Below are 22,343 nucleotides of genomic sequence, written 5' to 3'. Positions count from 1 at the left end.
ATACAGACAGTAACCCCAAACTCTACTGACAAGTTTTTTTCATATGATGAACTGTCAAAGGGATTCATTGAATGAGTTATCATTTTTGCAGCAAGTAATGCCATTAGGAAATGAATTTTTGAGCAGGAAAAAGGACCGGGGGACAAATGTGAAGCCATAGCAGTAAAAGGCAACAAGAATTACATGCTTTAGCTGCGATTGCTGTGGTCAGCAAACTGCACTAACTCAACTAAATCTGTAACTGATGCAGTTTGTCACAACTACCCAAAAGCTGAGCAATTGTTCTTGGTATCTATAAAACACATGGCACCAAGGGACATTGGGTACGCATGCATGGGCAATCTGCTTGCAAAGGCCAAGACAGACCCCAGAATAAAACATAGGTAATCAATAAGCTGGTACAACATTGGCACCGAGGGAAGTGTTAAAAAGGTGCACAAACACAAACAAATCAATGAGGTTCAGAATCAACCAAGCTCAAGTCAAATTTCAGAAGAAGATCAAGCTTTCTAATTGTTAACTTCACATACCATGTCAACAGTGTAAGGAAATTAGAAGCATTTTAACCATTTATATCTTTTGTTCTGGAAAGACAGATGACACATATTAAAAGCTAAAATTGATACAGGAACAAATGCCAACGTATTACCAGTATGCATTTTGACAAATGTGTAGCACAGCAAATGGAGCTTAATAGTGCAGATTACAAAAGACAATCTCGCGATATATAATGGATCACCAATTTCATGCATGAACATTATTAAACTGCAGTGTCAATGTGCAAGCTCATTGTGGATTCCAAAAATCTTCTGTTTGGTAGATACCAGTAGTCCAGAAGTAGCAGGACCACCATTAATATATAGATCATGGTATAGTAACAATTCACAAGATTCAACCCATACCCATTTTGGTGGAACAGGACACAAAATGATGACATTGACTTGTCAATGATCTTAAATGTCTGTACCCAGATGGATTTGACACAATGGAAATTTGAAAGGTATTACCTTGAGGGGCTGTCTTCTGTTGCTTCTTGAGAAACCCCTCACTGCTGTGTGACCAATTAGTACCTGAAGAACTGATCCTGAGCATGGTTTCTTATCAATGCATGATCATCACTGAGGAAGTGCAAACATGTGGTATGTTACACTTCATCTTTCTAAGTGCAATGGAGTTAACATTAAATGCATACGTGATGGTTATGCAATCTTGGTGCTAAAGCCGCTTGAGGAGGTAGAGAAATCTGGAAGAAATGGGAACTGCATGAGAAGAGAATGTGTGTAAAGATCTAGCTGTAAATAAAGATCTGAAGAAGATCATGGAATCATGAAACATATTCATGGGAGACCAAACAATCCCAAACCTAGAATTCAAAACAAAACTAATGCAATTTTCAAAAAAATGCTAAGTGTTTGAAACGATGTTGTTGCTTTGTTTGTGCAAAGTATTGCCCGCGCTGGGAGAGGAAGACCTAAGTTCAAACAAAACAAACGATGGCAGAAATGCAAACAAAGAAAACAAAAATATACAAAGATGTTAATTTTGATCATATTTTTTATAATTGACAGAGCTCTTCATTCATTCCTGATGAAAGGCTTTCGCCCGAAACATCGATTCTCCTGCTCCTCGGATGCTGCCTGATCTGCTGTGTTTTTCCAGCACCACTCTCTCGATTCTGATCTCCAGCATCTGCAGTGCTCACTTTCTCTTCGAGCTCTTAGTGTGTTGAGTGTATTGTTCCCATTCTGGGGTTAAAACCATCTCAAATTGCTTGTGTTTTTGGAGTTTCTACCTCATCTGCATGCCAGTGGTGCGTTAGAAGAAAATTACAGGCTTATTGCCTGACTATTGACAAGACGTTTGCATTTATGAAAAATTGTATTCAGAGAGAGTGTCCTTAAGATTTTATTAAATATTGCCTCAATTTCCTTCTACCAGGTGTAAGTAACCTACCACATGGCATGCTTTTAAGTATAGTCCTCATTTGTTGGTTCTGGACATTGTGCTACATTCTCATTAGAGTGCTATGGGTCTCCCCTTCTTATTGTGTCTGAAGCAGTTTGTTCAAAACTTATAGCACAAGCAAGCTAAGATGCAAAGTGCCCTCCCCTCAGTGAAAAAATAAATAAAAGCAACTTTAATATTAAGGGAGGAACAAAACTGTATTTTCAAGCAATATAAAGTGATACAGATTAACACATTAAACAGAAAATACATATCAGGTAATGGGAATTCTAGAACTCATGTGAGACATAAACAACATAACTTACTTCATTTTAACCAGCACTTTATGAACCGGAGCTCTTGATAAACCGGCAAAAATTATATGCCTGAAATACCGGAAGTTTCTTCTAATATCACGGTCTCTGCGATGTCCAAGTAATCAGTTGAGGGTGTGAGTGAGAAGGCTCTCAGCCAGTAAATTTTATTAAAGTTGCATCATTATTTAACTTATTTATACTGTAATGTGTATGCCAACTGTGTTACATTTCTATTACTTAGTGTGTGTTCTTACATTGATTCTGTAGACCTCTTGACCAACCGGAATATTTGATCAACTGGCACTCTCCTGGTCCCATCATAAAAAAGTGTTTGTATTTGTTGATGCATCATTGAGAAATATCTTGTTGAAACAAAATTTCAACACTATTCTGTGATTTTTTTCTTTATCTTTGTAAAAGGGCAGTCTGTCAATTATTATGCATTTTCCTGAAATAAACCTCTGGAACCTGGATTAAAAAAATGGAGACAGGAAAAAGATTTACATTTTAGTTCAATGATCTGATTGAGCAGATGGTGTCTGTACATGGCAAGGGCAGGGGTGGCAAAACATGGTGGCAAAATGGAAGACCTTAAAGGGTGGTCTGCCTTCACACTGGTCATAGTTAATCCGCTTCTTGACCCATCGCTGGCAAGCATCCTCAGTGCATTAATGTGCTGTGCAGATGTCCTCATGTGAGTCCTGTCTATTTTCCTGGCTACCCTGTGGTAGCCTCCAATCTTTCTGCAAATCTCTGGCAGAGTGCAGATTGATAATTTTGTTTCTCTCTGTAGAGATCCTGTCAGAACTACTCTGCATTTTCTACTTTCACTTCAAACGTTCAACAGATACACTGTTATTATTCTGAACTGACACATCAAGCGCATCCATTGAGTGTGCCCTATGGTGCACTGTGGTAGAAACATAAAAGGAACATTTCTAGAACAATGGGCTGAACATTACATTTGTTTTTGGCTAAGTCAGAGTTGTGTCGTGTATTTTTGGAGGGAATTCTGACATGAGGCCTTGTGAGTTTTCTCACCAAACTCGCTTATCAATGCATGATCATCACTGAGGAAGTGCAAGAATGTGGTACATTACATTTCATCTTTCTAAGTGCAATGGAGTTAACATTAAATGCATACGTGATGATTATGCAATCTTGGTGCTAAAGCCACTTGAGGAGGTAGAGAAACCTGGAAGAAATGGGAACTGCATAAGAAGAAAATGTGTGTAAAGATCTAGCTGTAATTACAGATCAGAAGAAGATCATGGAATCGTGAAACATATTCATGGGAGACCAAACAATCCCAAACCTAGATGGTCTTATCCCACCCCTGGCTCCATCTTATCATGGACAATTCCTGGAACAATTTGCCCTCAGCAGATCTCATGAAAGACCAGCATTCCTTGTAGCCCTGCCTTTTAAAAAAGTTAACTCCCCACCCAGACAAGCACTGGAATTCTGAAGTTGCCTCAATCAGTCAAAGATGATTTTAAAAGATGTCAGAGAAGGGGAGATGGCATTATGATTCGCTGATAGGCACCTGGTGGGCCTGGTCGAGAGGGTCCTCTTCCTGGAAGACCACTGCAGGAGGCCATGATACCAGACCGTGGAGCCTAACTGCAGGCTGCCATCAGGGTCAGTGGCCCCTTCACTGTGTGGAGGAATGGCCTCTGAGCATACTCTTCTCTCTGCTTCCTCACCTTCATTCCATCTCTACTGCTGCATCTACCTCACACCATGCTCTACCTCTCTCACTATTGCCTGCTTGCTCACATTCCTCCCACCTCCTCCTACATAACAAAATGTGAATGGTCTTGGTGCTGCCTCCCAGTATCTCAGGATGCCTCATCACCTTTCCATCATCTATGTCAGGACTAACAGCTATGTCAGCCACTTTCATATCACGCAATTCCTTCCTTTCTCTCATACCAAGCCAGCCATAACAGGGTGGAAAGAGCCTGCATGGGTGGATGGGTGACATCAAACCCCTCACCCAACATGAGGAGAAAATCCTGACTCTTGCATGGGAAGACTATCAGTGTCAGTATGACCCACTGAGATTGACACTGACAGTGTGTTAATGTGAAGATTACGGTGGAATGAAGAGTGTGACTTATTCTGTAGATGGGAGAGGGAGTCACAGGAGTGTTTCCAGTCTTCTCTTGCAAGTGTTTCATTCACACACGCGGGGGCACGCAAACTGGAGCAGCAGAAAAGCATTGGACGGCAATTACCCAGAAGTGCAGCAGTGTAGTGAGTCATGTGACCTTCATTCTGCATCCATGGACAGGTTGGCAGCTGCCTTGGAGAGCCAGGTCCAGCTCCTCAGATGCTGCCTGAACTGCTGTGCTCTTCCAGCACCACTAATCCAAAATCTAGTTTCCAGCATCTGCAGTCATTGTTTTTACCTCAGCACCAAGAGGGTCTACTGAATACGTGCACTCACTCTATGCAGCTTTTGGTCCACAGGATTGAAGGAATGATAATGAGGGGAATTGGGAACTCAGGGAGCACTCTAAGCGCCCCTTCCTCAAAAGTGACAGAGCAGTGTCAGGAGGCTCCAAGATGTCGAGGAACCACAAGAAGGCCCCTCAGAAGTCACAACTTAGGAGACTCCAAAAGTGGCCAGCCATCCACCCTGGTAAGCAATAGTGTGTGCTCCTCAGCCAGTTGCTTGCAGATTCCAACTCTATGTCAGTGAACCACGGGCATCCAATTTGACTTTATGGTAGCCCTTTTCCTGTACCCCACAGGCCTCCCACCTCCAAGATCTCCATGTGGACCGACACATGCCCACCTTTCCCTAATAACTCCTGGCAAATGAGGAGCCATGCTAAGTGTGGTCATACACTGCCCACGCCCTTGAAGACAGGGTGCTCTTGAGTGTAGACCGCCCTCCTTTCCAGCCCCTGGACTGGTATCAGAGGCTGTCTTTGACTGATATTGCTGGGTCCCTCTGAGCAAAGCCACCTCCCTTGACTTGACAGAAGACTGCTAACAAAAACGACAAATTTCCTGGCTTTCATTCTGTGCCAAATAGGCAGGGTACTGGCAGACTGGTAACGCTGGCTGAGGGGGAAAGTGTGAAAAGGCAAGGTAAGGCAAGGATGCTGTGAATAGGTCCACTCACAGACCGATTCATGGGTTGGCAACATTAACGTATGCAAAGGGATTGGATCTATTATGATCATATTTACTGCAGTTTCAAAGAAAGAGGGAAAATCTCATAAAAACCTATACAATTCTGACAGGACTAGATAGGGTGAATATAGGAGGGATATTTCTAATGATTTGTGACCCCTGGTTCTAGCCTTCCTGATCATCAGGACCATCCTTCCAGCATTTCCCATCCATTTGTTTTAACAGAGAGGGAATGATGGGGGTGTGGAGGCACATTGTTACTTATCTGTGGCCCTGACAGCCGTGATTTCATATTGGGAGGGTACAACGGAAAGGTATACCTTATAATGCTTTCATTACTCCTCAGAATCCTGTTTGGACCATAACTCTTCAGCCAAATCTTCCCTGCCACACCTTTTCAAATGCCGGGAAAGGATCTGTACTTTATTTATGGATGTTGGCAGAAGATTTTTCCACATGTTGAGCATTTTGAAAATCTGATCTGTTAAATCATCCGGATTGTTCAACTTGACAAGTTGAATGGCGCTGCGCCGAATTCGTAGGGAGGTCACAAGCATCATGGCATCTTCTTCAGAAAGCTCTGACGCCAGCCAGTAAAGCACATTCCCAGATGTGGATTCTGTAGGTTAAAGAGTTCAGGCACCAATTAATCATCAGTGTTTTGTTTTTATTGTTGGTTTGTGGGATGAGGCTGTTTGCTGGAATGGACAACATTGTAGTCCTTCACTGTTTTTTTGACAACTAATGGTTTGATATGCCCAATTCAAAGGTTAAGAGGAAGATGTGATTGAAGTTTTTAAACTATTTTAAGCAGTTTTTAAGTTAAATGAAGTTTTTAAACTACAATTATACCTGGAATGCAGCTGTATAGGACATTGGTTAGGCCACTTTTGGAATTTTGCATGCAATTCTAGTCTTCCTCCTATCGGAAGGATGTTGTGAAACTTGAAAGGGTTCAGGAAAGATTTACAAGGATGTTGCCAGGGTTGGAGGATTTGAGCTATAGGGAGAGGTTGAATAGGCTAGGGCTATTTTCCTTGGAGCGTCGGAGGCTGAGGGGTGACCTCATAGAGATGTATAAAATCATGAGAGGCATGGATAGGATAAATAGATAAGGTTTTATCCCTGAGGTGGGGGAATCCAGAACTTGAGGGCATAGGTTTAAGGTGAGAGGAGAAAGATATAAAAGAGACCTAAGGGGGCAACTTTTTCACGTAGAGGGTGGTACGTGTATGGAATGAGCTGCCAGAGGAAGTGATGGAGGCTGGTACAATTGCAACATTTAAACGGCATTTCGATTAGTATATGAATAGGAAGGGTTTAGAGGGATATGGGCCAAGTGCTGGCAAATGGGACTCGATTCAGTTAGGATATCTGGTCGGCATGGACAATTTGGATCGAAGGGTCTGTTTCCGTACACCTCTATGACTCTATTCAATCCAGAAGCATTGACACTACATTACTGTACAAATACATTAGTACAATGGGCCCACTAAGCAGAGTGATGCCACCAATGTAGCTTGAACTTTCACACCAGCTGAGGTCCCACCTTCTCAAACCTTGTCTGAGGTGTGCTGACCCTTAGGTTAAACCACCAGCAGTCATCTCTCTGTAATGAAAGACCAGCTCTATGGTTGAGTTAAACATTGGTGATGTGACCTTCATCAATTAGTTTCAGAAATTAAAATATATTTCATATTAGAGGACTATGGAACGAGTTTTTTTGGGAAAATGACATGATGAGAACAAAAAAAACAAGAATTCTGGCAATGGTCTTAAAAATGTATGGAGTGATTTAAATTGTTCAATGGGGAGAAAAAAAGCATCTGGATTACCACCACAGACCTTCCATCCTAATAGATTTTATAGAAATGTTTTATCTTGAAATGCTTATTAATAATTGACAGAAACACAATTCTCTACCTTTATTTGGATGCAACGGGACGTTGAAACCAAGTGCTGAACATTTACTGTCCTCAGACACATGGACTGTTGTTACATTGGCCTTAGAGCTGCTCCTATAGTACCAACCAAATGGGAGCTAGCTCTGAGGACATCTCCAGCCAAGAATTCCATTCTTTTCCTTACCTGGTGGAGAAATTTGGTTCACACTTGTGGAATGATTAAGACGTTTTTCTCTCTACAATAAAAACAGAACATAATGCAAAAAAAAAACCAGAACAGATGACAAAACAGTGAGGAAAATGAAATTGGCACAGAAATAACTTTGTAAAGCAATTTTCCTGTTGTGAATGCTGCATCTCCAGTGTTACAATGGTTACAGAGCTTCAAAAATAACGTATCTAGTGGGAATGCTTTGGAGTCACTTGAGGCCTCAAGAGACGTTATTTTAATGTAAGCTGTTTCTTTTCTTTCGTTTCTTTTTTCTTCTTTTCTTTCTCTTCTTATTTTTGATATCTTTCGTTACATGTGTTCTTGTTTGAGATATTTGGAAGAAGTCAAGAAGGATATAGTTTTGAATGGTTCCCTCCATTAGAATTTCAAATAGAAGCCAGCTCATCACTATCTTCTCAAGGGGAACTGGAGAGGAGCAATAAATGGTGGCCTCGTTAGCCTTACACACACATCTCGGGAGTAACTAAATTTGAACCGCTCCTGCACTATTAGTACCTTTGCCAGCAGATATTTTCCAGAATGATAGGTGTAAAACTATGTTGTGAAGAAGGCGTAAGGATGTTGTGGATGCATATACTTAGAGTGAGTGAGTTGGCAGATGGTGTATGGTACGGATTGTTCACTTTGGCAGAAAGCATAAAAAAGTTTACAGTAGATAACAAGAAGTGGTTGATAAGAACACCAAAAATATTGGCAAATCAGAGGATTAGGAGCATTTATAAACCAGCAAAGGAGAGTCAAGAAACCAGTAAAGAAAGGACAAAGAGAAACTGACTGCAAGCTAGCAAAGTACATTGAGATAGACTGACAAAGTTTCTACTGATTATACAAAAAGGAGAAAAGATTAACAAGATCAAATGTAGACCCATAACTGGTGGGCACATGATAATTTACAATGAGGAACCATAGGAATGGCAGAGAAATGAAGTATTTACTTTGCAACCAGCTTTACATAAGAAGACACAGAATGTTTCCCAGAAACACTGAGTGACTAAGAAACTTGTGTATTTAAAGCAATAAAAAGATTAGTATTAGTAAAGAGGTAGTTCTTGAAACATCAGCTGCATTGTGGGTTGATAAAAACCTTCTGGACCAGATAAGCTTTATTGAAGACTGTCGAAGGAAGTAGCAATAGACATGGTGGATGCATTGGTAACGATCTTTCATTATTTTAAAGATTCTGGAAAAGTTCCTAATGGTTGAATATTATATAACCCCACTATTTAAGAACAGATAAAGAGGGACAGTAACAAATACAGACCTGTTTGCATAATATTCATACTAGGGAAAATATAAAATCTATCTACAATCTAGATGGAGATGAATGTTGCCTGAGGTTTAAAAAAGTCTTAATTATGAGAAGGAGCTGGGTAGGCTGGGTTTGTTTTCTTTAGTATTAAGTAGGCTGAGAGGTTCAGTTTGAGGTATACAAAAGTATAATAAGTATACTCAAAATAGATCATGAGAATGTCTTTCTGCATGACAGACATACCCTGTGATCTTAAACACAAGTTTAAAGTGAGAAGCAAGTGGTTTAAAGGAGATCTGAGAGAAAACAAAAGTCACCCAAAGGATGGTAGACAAATGGAATGTGCTGCATGAGAGGGTGGTGGATGCAGATACTCTCACAACATTTAAGAAGTATCTGGATGAGCACTTCAAACACCTGGGTATAGTAGGCTAAACCTAGGGAAATCCATACAGACATGGGGAGAAAGTGCAAACTCCACAGAGACAGTTGTCCAAGGGTGGTATCGTACCGACCATGCAGCCCCATTTATCAAAGGATATTTGAGTATACAAGTAAATTTGTCTTATTTCAGTTGTATAGAGCTTTGGTGAGACTTCACCAAGAGTATTGTGTACAGTTTTGGTCTCCTTATCTAAGGAAGAATATGCTTGCCATAGAGAAAGTACAACTGAGGTTCACCAGATTAATCCCTGGGATGACAGGATTGTTTTACAAGGAGAGATTGAGGAAAACTGAGCCTGTATGCTCTTGAATTTCAAAGAATGAGAGGAGATCTCATTTAAATTTTACAAAACTTTCCAGGAATTGACAGGGGGGATATAGATCTGATGTTTCTCCTGGTTGGTGACTCTAGAACCAGGGGGCATAATCTCAGGATAAATTGAATTGAGGAGGAATTTCATCAGAGAGGGTAATGGATCTTTGGAATTCTCTTTCCCAACAAAGCTGTGGAAAGTGGATCATTGAGCAGGTTCAAGTCAGAAATCGATAGGGTTGTGGAGGCTAGTGACATTAAGAGATATGGAGATCATGTTGAATATGAAAGAGATATGGAGATATGGGAAAACACCATTGAGAAAATGATCAGCCATAATCTTGAGTGATGGGGCAGGCTTGATAAAAGGGATGGCCTACTCCTGACACTCCATTCCCGTACACTACTTAAATCAAACTGCAACATTCCTGATTACAGAGGGACCTAGGTGTTCCCATCTATAAGTCCACAAAAAAAATTACTGTGCAGGTACAAGTAATTAATACAGCTAATGGAATGCTATTCTTAATTATAAGAGGACTTCAACATAAAAGTAAGAATGTTATGCCTCATTGACACAGATCATTGCTGAGATCACCTCTCGAATACTGCGTACAGTTTTGGTCTCCTTATTTACAGAAGGATATAAGTGCAGTGGAAGCAGCTCAGAGGAGGTTTGGCAAATTAATAATTGAAATGAGCAAATGACCTGATGAGGAAAGGTCAGACAGACTGGGCTTGTTTCCAATGGAGTTTAGAAGACTACAGAATGATTTGATTGAAGTGTGTATGATCCCGAATGGTCTTAACAAAAATGCAAGTCAGAATGATATATCCCGTTGTGGATGAGTCCAAACCGGGGGGGGGGTGAGTTTTAAAATTAGAAGTCACGCTTTTAGGTCAGAAATGAGGAAAATTCCTTTGTGCAGAGTATTGTGTGACTTTGGAACTACTTGTTTCAGAAGGCAGTGGAAATGGGTCAATGAATACTTTTAATCCAGGGGAAGGTTGATTTTTGTTGGACCTGGGAATCAAATATTATTGGGAGTAGATGGGAATCTGGAATTTAAGACACAAACAGATCAGTCATGGTTTGACTGAATGGTGAAACAGGTTGGAGAAGCCACAAAGCCTAATTCTGCTTGTGATTTGTAATTACCTATCTCACTCAATCAGAAATAGAAACCTTGCAGTTATCTTCCTTTGGGTTGTAGCAAGCCTCTGCTCTCATAACTGGCATCAATTAATATAGCCCAGCACTTAGATCAAACCTGAAAATTTCTGATCCTTTTGCAGAATACTAGCAAACACTGATGAATGAAAATCAAAATGTATTTTTCTAGAATAATTTTCCTATGTGGTTTGGCATACTTGCCTTTATTGGTCAGTTCATTGAGTATAGAAGTTGAGACATCATGTTGTGGCTGTACAGGACATTGGTTGGGCCACTCTTAGAATACTGTGTACAAATCTAGTCACCCTTCTATAGGAAGGATGTTATGAAACTTGAAAGGGTTCAGACAAGATTTACAAAGGTATTGCTGGGACTGGAGGGTCTGAATTAAGGAAAGGCTGAATAGGCTGAGGATTTTTACCCTAAAGCATCAGAGTCTGAGGGGTGACCTTACAGAAATTTCTAAAATCATGAGGTATATGGATGGGGTGAACAATCCACGTCTTTTTCCTACGATAGGGAGTCCCAAACTAGAGGCCACAGGTTTAAAGGTGAGAGGGGAAATATTTAAGAAGGACCTGAGGGATAGGTTTTTCATGCAGATGGTGGTGCGTGTCTGGAATGAGCTGACAGAGAAAGTGGTGGAAGCTGGTACAATTACAACATTTGAAAAGGCATCTGGATTGGTAAATGAATAGGAAGGGTATGGGGGGATATGGGCCAAATGCTGGCAAATGGGACTAGGTCAGTTGGGGATGTCTGGTCAGCGCAGACAAATTGGATTGAAGGGTTTGTTTCCGTACTGTATGACTCGATGACTCCATGATAATATGGAAACATGTACACTGTCCAAAGCAAGAGTTTTTGAAATGTACTTGCAAAAACAATATTTGCCAAGACATAAGTGATGGATAGTACTGTGCATGCAGCTTCTTTAAGCATAATGTTCAGAAAGAAGAACTAAATTGTAGAAAAAAAAGGAACAAAATAATAAAGGAGATGGGAAAAAATGATGAACAAAGGAATAGTTAAAATTTGCCAAGTTCCTTATTATGACATAATTACAAATAATGGTAATTTTCCCATCTGCCTAGCTGGCTTTGGTGAAAACATTTTTTACTTTATCAACAGCTAAAATGATCACTGATTCCTCCAATATTAATCAGTTCAATTAACATATGCTTCAGTTTTTGTGCCTTACCTTTGGCAATGTTAATGCCAGTTTGCATACAGGATTGTAGTGCTGCTGATTCACCATGTGGTAGTCCCCGTCCAATTGTTGGGCTAGATCTTCTTTAGTTACCTTGTAAAATATTGTCATCCCCTTGTAGTGAGGAGAGCAGTAATTGCCAAACTCATCCACTACAGTCAGATCAAGTTCCAGCCTGGATTTCCGCTGGGAGTGGAATATTAATGGATAGCCTTGTGTCATATCTTGGTCATTACCTAAATTAAGGTAGAAAAAAAAACAGTTATATGTGTTTTTTTGATTGGTAGTGATCTCATCAATGCTCAGTTTAGATTCCTCCAGGACGACTCAGGCCTTGACATATGTGTATGAGGCCATACAACTGAACTCTAGAGGTAAGGTGACAGTGATTCTTCTTGACATCCAGGACACATTTGATCGAGTGTGGTATCAAAGACCCCAAGCAAAACTGAAGCCAATGGGAAGACAGAGGACACAGCTACACTACTCAGGAGGATGATTGTAGTTGGTGTAGACCAACCATTTCTGTTTCAGGACATTTCTGCAGGAGTTCCTCAAGGCAGTTTCTTTGGCTCAACAACTTTCACTGTTCCAGCAGTGACCTTTCCTCCAACCTAAGGTCAGAAGGGAAGCGTTCACTGATTGTTGCACAGTGTTGAGCTCCATTTGCAGGTCCTTTGATGCTGAAGCAATTCATCCCAAAATGCCGCAAAATGTGGGAGACGTTCAGACCTGAGCTGATAAGTGGACATAAATGGTTGTACTGATAAGTTCTAGTCAATGACTTCCACTGTATAATCAATGTCAATGCAATTGTCAAATTCCCTACCGGCAACATCCTGTGGGTCATTAATTTAATACCGCATGGTGGCTCAGTTGTTAGCACTGCTGCTTCACAGTGCCAGGGACCCAGGTTCGATTCCTGCCTCGGGCGACTGTTTGTTTGAGTTTGTATATTCTCCCCATGTCTGCGTGGGTTTCCTCCGGGTGCTCTGGTTTCCTCCCACAATCCAAAGATATGCAGGTCAGGTGAAGTGGCCAGGCTAAATTGCCCGTCGTGTTAGGTGCATTAGTCAGGGATACATGTCGGGTAGGAGAATGAGTCTGGGTGGGTTACTCTTCAGAGGGTCGGTGTGGACTTGTTGGGCCGAAGGGCCTGTTTTCATACTGTAGGGAATCTAATCTAATCAAAACCTGCCTACTATCTGCAATGCCCACGGGGGTGCAGTGGAATGTATTTCATTTGCCTGCATGGCTACAGTTCCAGCATCATGCAAGAAGCTCTGCAATCAAAACAAAGCAGATTGGTACCCATATCCAGCCTCATCTATTTAATCACCACCACCACCACAACATGGTTACAGTGTGAATCCTCTGCAAGGTGCACAGAGAAACCATGCTCAGGCTCCTTTCAGAGCTTCTCCCATGCTCACAGACTCTACCTCATGGAAGCAGTAAGCAATGGAAAAGCTTGCATGCTTCCCTCTAAATTATCCTCAAAAATCGATTGTCAACTGTTTATCCTTGTTGGATCAAAATCCTGGAACTCTCTCTTTAACAACATGGTGGGATCAGCTCCAACATAGATTGTAGTAGGAGAAGATTTTTTTTCTGTTTGAGCAATGACAGATAAAAACTGGGGTGTCTAAGCTACCAACTGAGAGGAAGTTAATGACATTGCCAGGACATTCCTACTTTTGGATTGGCTCCTCAATCAGTCAGAAGTCCAACAGCAGTTTGGAGACAGTTTCGCCCACTGCTGCCAGGAGAGTTATTGATATGCTCTTTCACTGGTCCCAAAAGCTGCAGTATCGACCATAACTATTCCTACGGAGGGGTTTTTCCGCTATACTCACACAAGACCATAAGACGTAGGAGCAGATGTAGACAATTCAGCCTATCAAGTCTACTCTGCCATTCAGTGAAATTATAGCCAATTGGATAATCCTCAGCTCCACTTTCCTGCCTTTTCCCCATAACTTCTGATTCACTCGCTGATCAAAAATATCTATCACAGTCTTGAACATACTTAATGACCCAGCCTTGACAACCGTCTGCAATAAAGAATTCCACAGATTCACTATCATATGAGAAGCACTTCCTCCTCATCTCTGTTTTAAATGTGTACTCCTTTATTCAGTGATTCTTTCCTCTGGATGTGGTCTGTGCCACTAAAGGAATCAACCTCTCAACATTTACTCTTTCAAGCCCACTAAGAATCTTTATATGTCTCATTCTTCTCAACTCTTCTGAGTGCAAGACCAACTTATGTAATTAACCTGTCAATTACCCACCTAATATCCAAAACAGAATTTGAGTTGATCTCCCCAAGCTGCCTTGGCAATTGACAAGAAGGTGTATTCAAATGATGGAGATGTAAGTATCTTTGTTGCATTACACCCAATACAATAAGATCGTTTGGGTACTGTATTTTAAAAATTTCATTAAAGGATTTGGACTTTACTGACTGAACAAGCATTTATTGTTTCTCCCTGATTGCCCTGGTGAAGTTGGAAGTGAGCTGCTTTCTGGAACCACTGCAGACCATTTGTTGTAGGTACATGCACAATGCTGTTAGGGAGGGAGTTGCAGGATTTTGATCCAGCGACAGTGGAGTCATGGCAATTTATTTCCAAAGTCAGGGTGGCGAATGGTTTGAAGGGGATCTTGCAGCTGGTGATCTGTATCCAAGTGCAACAGAGAAGAAAAACAGAAAACATTATGCAACACTTCCTCATTCGATCCTGTCAGACCCTGACTGTCTGAAGAAATATGGAATTATCTTCGAAAGACAAAGGCAGAGTGAACGTGAAAAACAGCATGTGTGCAGCACTGCCTGGTATTACAAACCGAGAATGGGGGAAAGAATTAAAGGGCTGGCCATATCTTTGAAACTATTTCCAGCATGTGATAATGGATTCGGGGGATAAAATGTAAACATGAAAATCAAATTCCTGGTAACATACCTAATGATTTAATGTTGCCACTAAACTTGAGTATAATCTGCTCGCCTTCTCTCATTGGGAACTCTTCAGATGGCTCTGGTGGACCTCTGTATCCCTCTTCATGCAATTTAGCCAATTCCCATTGTAAATCTCTGGAAGGCACCATCTGGACTACATTGCGATGGGAATTTTCCCTTTTGTGGTACATAATAATATTAACCATGGTAAATCGGATTGCCTCTTCCAATTCATGTATAAAAGGAATCAAGCAACTATTATCCACTGAAGATGATAAACGAAGGACTATAAATCTGTTTAAGGGAAAAAAAAATACTAGCTCAAATTTACAAGACAGGATAATGTTACTACTTTTACAGCAGCAAATGCTTTATCCCTAATGCAATGTCATGTCATTTTATTGCTGCTTTCATCATTTTCAGACAGAGGTTATAAAGGCTCACAAAGCAGACTACTGCATTCAAACTATTAAGAAACATTGCATGAACCTACTGCTCTGCAATCTATATCAGACTGAGGTAAGTTACAGGCTAAGGATAAGCTTTGTAGCTCATACTTGTTCTATCCTTAGAGTGGGCATTTTACACATCACCTGATTCTACCTGTATTTTTGGTCTATTAAAATTAATGTGTGAGGGTACAGGTCAGTCATTTCCTTACAAAGGCTAAATGTCAGTTACTTTTCAACAAGAGAGACCATTTGGTTACCTAGCTCTTATGATTCATCGCACAACTCATTCCTTCCTGGGATCTCAAAAAAAGAACACTTTTCATCACTCAGTCAGTCATCTACAGCATTCACCCTTTCAAAACCCAGGGTCAGCACCATTTAAAAACTTCTTGCTCGATTATTTCAACTTCTCATAATTTTTATCCTTACTACTCTGGATTTCTTAATGACAACAATGTTTTGTTTTTATCAGGGTATCTCTTTAACTTCTTCATGCTGGTTTAAGATAGTTGAGAATTCATGGGTACAGATGGTAATACATAGTAGAGAAAGAAATAACTATGGGAGATTCCAAAAAAAAGTTTAAACATAAGATGATAATAACTAGAAGCAGGAGAAAGCAATTCGGCCCCTCGAGCTTGCTCTGCTATTTAATACAATCATGGCTGATCTCAAGTTGGCTTCAATGCCACTTTCCTGCCTACACTCCATAACCCTTTCAACCATCACTAATGCAAAGGCTGTCCATCTCCTCCTTAAATTTATTCAGTGTCCCAGCATCTACCACACTCTAGGGTAGTGAATTCCACAGACTAATGACCCTTTGAGAAATGAAATCCCTCATGAAGGGCTTAACTGGCCCTAAAAAGATAAACCACAAGGAAGCAAAAGCTAAAAGAAAATCAGTAAATACCAAAAAATGCAATGCTTTTTTAAGCAGTATCTTAACCAGAAAAATAAATAAATGGGATTTTCACTGAATCCTCTGATTCAAGATGACACACAAAATATTGCTCCTCGATTAACCTGCTACTCATTTCTAGTAGATGGTGTTTTTATTTGTCTTATTTAAAAATCGGTACATTTTAAGATCACAATTAAATTATAAATTTCATACCTGTCTAGATTTTCTGCAATTTCAAATGCAACTAATCCATTTTGCATATCTTTCATGGTTACGTTGTCCATTATCAACCATTCCTCAATCTTGGAATTAAATCCCAGCAGTTTTAAAGGTTCGTTGATTGCCTCTCCATGCCTTTTTACAGGTGCACTCATTAATCTATGGCTGGACAAATAACAAATTAAATATACAAAATAGGGAATAAAATGCACATTATTTTGCAATTGTTAAGGCTATTTAGATGTGAAAAAGCAATTTTATTGTCTATTTCCTTGGTCTCTTTTGCAGCTGTGGAATTAAGTGTGTGAACAGCATTTACAGCTGTTAGTACCAGGCTATTGCAGATAATCTCTCAATTTACCGAATCCGATGACTGCTGCTTCTGTGCACCATGGCTGTGGCTGCTCGAGCGTTGTCTTTCTCATCTCCTAATTTCTTCTTGTCTGGGTTTGGTGGACAGGGCAATGTGACCATAATTGATTTTCGGAACTCTAGAGTTGATGGATGTTTAATATGAACAAGGGGACTTGTAGAGATTATAGGATGATATATATCTTGTCTTGATTTTAGTCCAGACAACAGTGTTGAATCAATTGGTTGAACCTATAAGAACAAATAGGCAGTACAGAAGTAAATAATCTGGCACATTTTCAACTCCTTGTTTTGCTGAGGGGCGTGTGAGTGAAGAATAATTTCGGAGTGATTTGATCTAGTTAACATGGTGTGAAATAGACAGAACAAATTGTAGAAAGAAGACCCCATTAAGCCAGATTTCCACTGATACGGTTCCCCACCAATTTACCAGTTAGGCGCTTTCACATATGCGAATCCATGGCTAGTTTTCAACTAATTACATTTTCCAGTAATTTCTGCACAGGTTTGCCCTTTCTCTCTTCTTAACATAGGCAGTGGTTTGCAAAAAAACACGGGAAACACATAAACAAACATCTGGAAGAGGACCATGGGATTCTATCCCACTAAAGTTTATGCTCCAACGTCATTAATGAAAGTTCTGCATAATTTGCAAATTTTTTTGCCTGCAGTGTATTTGGTCACCTCATACAAAATAAGGTTTAAGGAATCCAGGCTGTTGCTTGTGGAAGTTAAGCCATAATTTAACTGCCCAATATTGAAGGTAACCTATTCTGTCTAGCCTCAATTAGCTTTGAAAGCTGTTTTGACTTAATTTGTTTATAGAGTTGAAAAATGTCGTGCTGGAAAAACACAGCAGGCCAGGCAGCATCCGAGTAGCAGGAGAATCGACATTTCGGGCATAAGCCCTTCTTCAGGAATCCGTTTATATTTGTTTGTACTTTTCATTCTGAACTGCATGGAATTGACTCCTTGAGTTGGAGAGGGAAATTAAGACTTCTAGTTTCCATGAAGCAGTACAACAGCATCGTTCATGGTTGCAGATGTTTGTCCTTGTCACCTGGATGACAATCTGACAAACCAGATTATTGAAGCTTTATAGACCTGCCTTAGAATCGTTCCATTAAAATCACTGTTATGAAAATCAAAGAGGGTCTATGAAGAACTGGTGATTTGCTTCACTGAATTGCTACCCATACGATGAAAAGAAAAATACCACTACCTTTAGGAGAGAAGCTGAACAAAGGGGAGAGGAGCGAGAGAAGAAAAGCCAACTTGTTAATTCTTCTGTACCTTTGATTGAACAAACACAGGGGTACTGAATGACCCAGGGAGATAATTCAGTGTAATTCTTGAATCCATGCTCAATTTTAAGGATAAACCTTTTCTAGGTACGGTAAACGTCTCTTTTCTTAAGCAGGACACAACAGAAAAGATACCAAGTTTATATATCTTAACCTCTGCACACGATCCCTAAAGAAAATACAGAGTGATTAGAGATATTTTGAGAGTGGTCAGATAGAAAAATTACTGAATACTTGGCAAATGTTTGTACTGAATGCAATTTACCAACCTTATTGTGTCCACTGTAGATTCTGTCTGAGGAAATAGGACTTATATAACATGAATATGGAGTGGCATCCAAAACTTTTACCATAATCTCACGATAATTGCCCTGGTAGCGTGCACTGAATGGTATAGCAATTTTGACAGGAAATGGAATCGTTATCTTGGAGTCTGTACACTCAATGCTGATCACATTACTAACCAGTTCTTCACCATCATTTACAACCATTGGGCTCCTATTGTTGAGTATTCTGCATAACAATTTCTGAACTACAATTAAAGGTGCTGTGACATAACAGGCAGTTTGAGGATCATCTTTACCATTCATTTCTGCAAAAAGTCTTAAAAACAAACAGAAAGGAAAGCTTATTATCCAGCTATGTAAGTTGTCCAAAATGATGGATATAACTTCACAATTTTATGAGCTGAAAATATTTTTAATATGAATTCTATCACATTTTCTCTTTCATCTAACATTCAAAAGATCATTCATATAATACAATAGGATGCTATGACAAAGGATAGAGTCTGTGAAGTTAAGGGACACATAGGAGAATGAATATTAAATTGGTAAAACCAAAAGACAGTGGAGAAAAGATATACTGAACAGCAATTCAAGTTGGAGGAAAACAGAAAGTGGTATTCCATAAGGATCAATGTTATTCATAACTTGAGTTAATTATCTATCTTTCCAGATGGGATAGTCTGGCATTTGGAAGATGCTGTCAAAATTGTCCCAGTGACTTCCTGGATTGAATGCCGAACAAGTGGGTTGCTTTGGTGTCGAGCAACTTAAATGTTGTTTGGAACTACAGTTACCAGACAAGTGCAGAGTGTTCAATCACAATTCTCGCAAATGATGAACAGTTTTTGGAGATTCAAGAGGTGATTTACTTGCGACAGAATTCCCAGCCTCTGACCTGCTGTTATGGTGGCAGTATTTATTAGGTTAGTCCAGCTTAGTATCTGGCAATCTGGCAAGATGTTTACAGTGGAGGTTTCAAAAATGCTATTACCATTGAATATCAAAGAAAGATTGACAGATTATCTCATCTTGGAGATGGTCATTGTGTGATAACAATGTTACTTTCTACTAATCTAGCCAAGCCTGGATATTGTCCAAATCTTACTGAGTGTAGACATGAATCAGAAATCGTGCTTAACATTATGGAATCATGACCTTATGATAGCGGAAAAATCATTAACGGTTTGGACCAGGGACACTATCCTAAGGAACACCTGCAATTATGTTTTGGTGTTGAGATGATATACCTCCACCAATCATGTGAAGAAAACACTGAATCTGGGGTATGGAGAGAAGGGGATGAGCAGGTGGACCCTGGAGACTGGGATAGTGTGGGAGGTGTGAAGCAGAGGTATATAATCTTGGGTGAGTGCTATCTAGTGTTTGTGGTAGTGTGAGGCACAGAACAGTCCAAAAACTAGTTCTCCTTTCTCCATTCCTGCCCTATAGCTCGAGTATGTGAAACAGCTTCTTTTGTTCCATCTCCCCCGACCACAAGATCACAGTGACAAAGGTGACTCTTAATGAGACTCTTAACTACCCACTAGTTGGCCTGTTAATTGTCTCAATGGGTCTAAAGATGAGCAGGTTCCTGCCTTACCCATCCACTATTCTATTGGGCAGTTTGGACAGACAGGAAAATGGTGGTCTAGCCACTCATTCTATTTGATGTGACCCTTTCTGCCTGTAAATACACCACTTGGTTAGGAGCTGTAAAATTGGTGCCAACATTAAGGGTTTTCAGGAGCATTCTGTTTCAACTATAATCCACTCTTCCTCTGGTAGATTGGTTCTGTCAATGGAATACTATTTTCCTAGTATGAGACTGTTGCGTGACTATTCTATGCGATTCTCCCAGCTTACCAGGTATTAGTGAGACCGTACAAATATACCGGATAAGAACAGATGTAGACCATTCAGTCCTTTGATCTTGCTTATCTCCCCCAGATAAATTCCCCCTCCTAACAGGATTCTATCTGCTTCTGTCTTAAAAATATTCAATGACCCTACCTTCATGACCTTCAGAAGCAGAGTTCTAAAGTCCCAAACCCTCTTGAAAAAAAGACAATTGCTCCTCATCTCTATCCTAAAAGAGTAATTTTAGAACAGTTCCCCTAGGTCTGGGCTGATCTACAAGAGGAAACAATCCTTTCCATATTGACCATACGAAGACTTTCTTGTATATTTCAATGAAGTCACTGTTCACTTTGCTACGTTCCAATGAAAAGAACTCCAGTAAAAGTGAGGACCTTGTTTTTGTCATTTATGGAGCTAGTTGGATGTTAGGTGGTCTGTTTTATCCTTAATCCACTATATTGCAGCAGTTTGATACAACTCGGTTGGGGTGGGGTGGGAGTGGATGGGGTCGGGGAACTGAGACTGCTGGGCTATTTCTGAGGATAGTTAGGAGTCAAAACTAGATCACCCCACAAGTGCAGATTTCCCTTCCTAAAGGACAAAGTTAAAAATCACACAACACCAGGTTATAGTCCAACAGGTTTATTTGGAAGCACTAGCTTTCAGAGTGCTGCTCCTTCATCAGTTGGCTGTGGAACAGCTGGTGTTGTGTGATTTAGTTGATTTTAGTTGTGTGATTTTTAACTTTGCCCATCCCAGCCCAACACTGGCACCTCCACATCAGCACTGAAAGACATTAGTGAACAGATGCGATTTTAACAACAATCCCACAGTTTCAAGATTTTCAAATTCAAGAAAAAATAAGATTTAATTCCAAGTGTACTCATAAATTGAATTGAAATTGGCATAGAGTTCTGAATCTTACCAGAAATCAGCTGAGTGTCTTTTTTTTCAAATTGAAAACAAAGAACATTTTTTGGATTTTACAATAAATACTGAACAAAACAATTTGAAACAACAAAAAGAAACCCATTAATTACATAAATAAATAAATCATGACTAATAACTAACAACTAACTAACAATTCATGACAGTGATAATAATAATACAACTCAAAGAAACAAAGTAATAGCCCTTGACCATCGAGAGCATAAATTCATACATATTCATGTGTTTGTAGTTCCTCCTGTCCGGATACCAGATTCATTAAACAGAATTGTTATGGCTATATAAAGGCCCTTATTAGTATGGCAGAGAAATCTGTACCCAAGAAGGGACTGCCACATCTTATAAAAATTCTCAGTTTTATGGTGCACCATACTTGTAAGAATGTCCAAAGGATGTGTTCCATGATGAGCTTACACCAGCCTGACAGACCCGAGGGGTTTTCAGACACTCACCCTAACAGAATGCTCTTTCTTGCACAAAAAGTGAGGATACTGAAAAGGTTTATTTGTGCGCGTCTAATGGAAGTGGATTACCAAGGCCAAGAAAAAGAGGTACCGGGCCCATTTCCACTTCTGACCCCAAGACCCTCTCTATTTTACCTAACACAGTGCTCCAGTATACCCGCAGCCTGTCGCAGGACCAGAGACAATGAGTGAGCATGCCCATACTCATTTTGCATTTCGGACACATTGGCGATATTCCCACATTAAATTTTGAAAGGTGGTCTGGAGTCAAGTGGACCCTGTGGGGAATTTTCAGTGGCAAGGCATGGGTCCTGTTGTAAGTCCAGCTTTTCTTTGTATCTTCATAAATATCCTCCCATACTTCAGAAGAGATCTCAACTTCCAGCTCCCTCTCCCATACCTTACAGAGCTATTCGGACTCGTCTGAGGGACCCTCTCCCAATAGATGATAGACATTGCTGACAGAAAGTGTGTTCTCAGCACTCAGCACCCTCTTCTCCATGTCAGATCTATAAGAGTCAGTTTCAAGTGTGGTCTCTTTTTGTGTGGAATTCGTAATTCGAAAAAAACAGAAGAGGTCCCTACTGAGCAACACGTATTTCCGAGCCAACTGGTCAAAAGACATCAGAATTACCCCCTC

General features: G+C 40.2%; 1 protein-coding gene across 2 annotated transcripts in view; it reads right to left on the bottom strand.

Moving 5' to 3' along the window:
- Positions 1 to 2,149: 2,149 nt before the first annotated feature.
- Positions 2,150 to 22,343, bottom strand: part of dthd1 (death domain containing 1) — a 34,769-nt gene continuing 14,575 nt past the window's right edge. Inside the window, exons 3-11 of one of the 2 annotated variants that reach the window (XM_043693376.2) lie at positions 18,417 to 18,750; positions 18,137 to 18,316; positions 16,833 to 17,074; positions 16,466 to 16,636; positions 14,901 to 15,190; positions 11,926 to 12,170; positions 7,497 to 7,548; positions 5,729 to 6,027; positions 2,150 to 2,729 (exon numbers count right to left, since the gene is read on the bottom strand). In XM_043693376.2, coding sequence (XP_043549311.2) covers positions 5,744 to 6,027; positions 7,497 to 7,548; positions 11,926 to 12,170; positions 14,901 to 15,190; positions 16,466 to 16,636; positions 16,833 to 17,074; positions 18,137 to 18,316; positions 18,417 to 18,750 — 1,798 coding nt within the window. In that variant the 3' untranslated portion in view covers positions 2,150 to 2,729; positions 5,729 to 5,743. The remainder of the gene's footprint in view (positions 2,730 to 5,728; positions 6,028 to 7,496; positions 7,549 to 11,925; positions 12,171 to 14,900; positions 15,191 to 16,465; positions 16,637 to 16,832; positions 17,075 to 18,136; positions 18,317 to 18,416; positions 18,751 to 22,343) is intronic. The other variant, XM_087990399.1, reaches the window with a different exon arrangement.

Source organism: Chiloscyllium plagiosum, unplaced genomic scaffold (assembly GCF_037043375.1).
Source record: "Chiloscyllium plagiosum isolate Xiang-an unplaced genomic scaffold, Cpla_swu_hap1 HiC_scaffold_1, whole genome shotgun sequence".
Taxonomy (NCBI): Eukaryota; Metazoa; Chordata; class Chondrichthyes; order Orectolobiformes; family Hemiscylliidae; genus Chiloscyllium; species Chiloscyllium plagiosum.
This window is presented reverse-complemented; position numbering and strand designations above follow the sequence as displayed.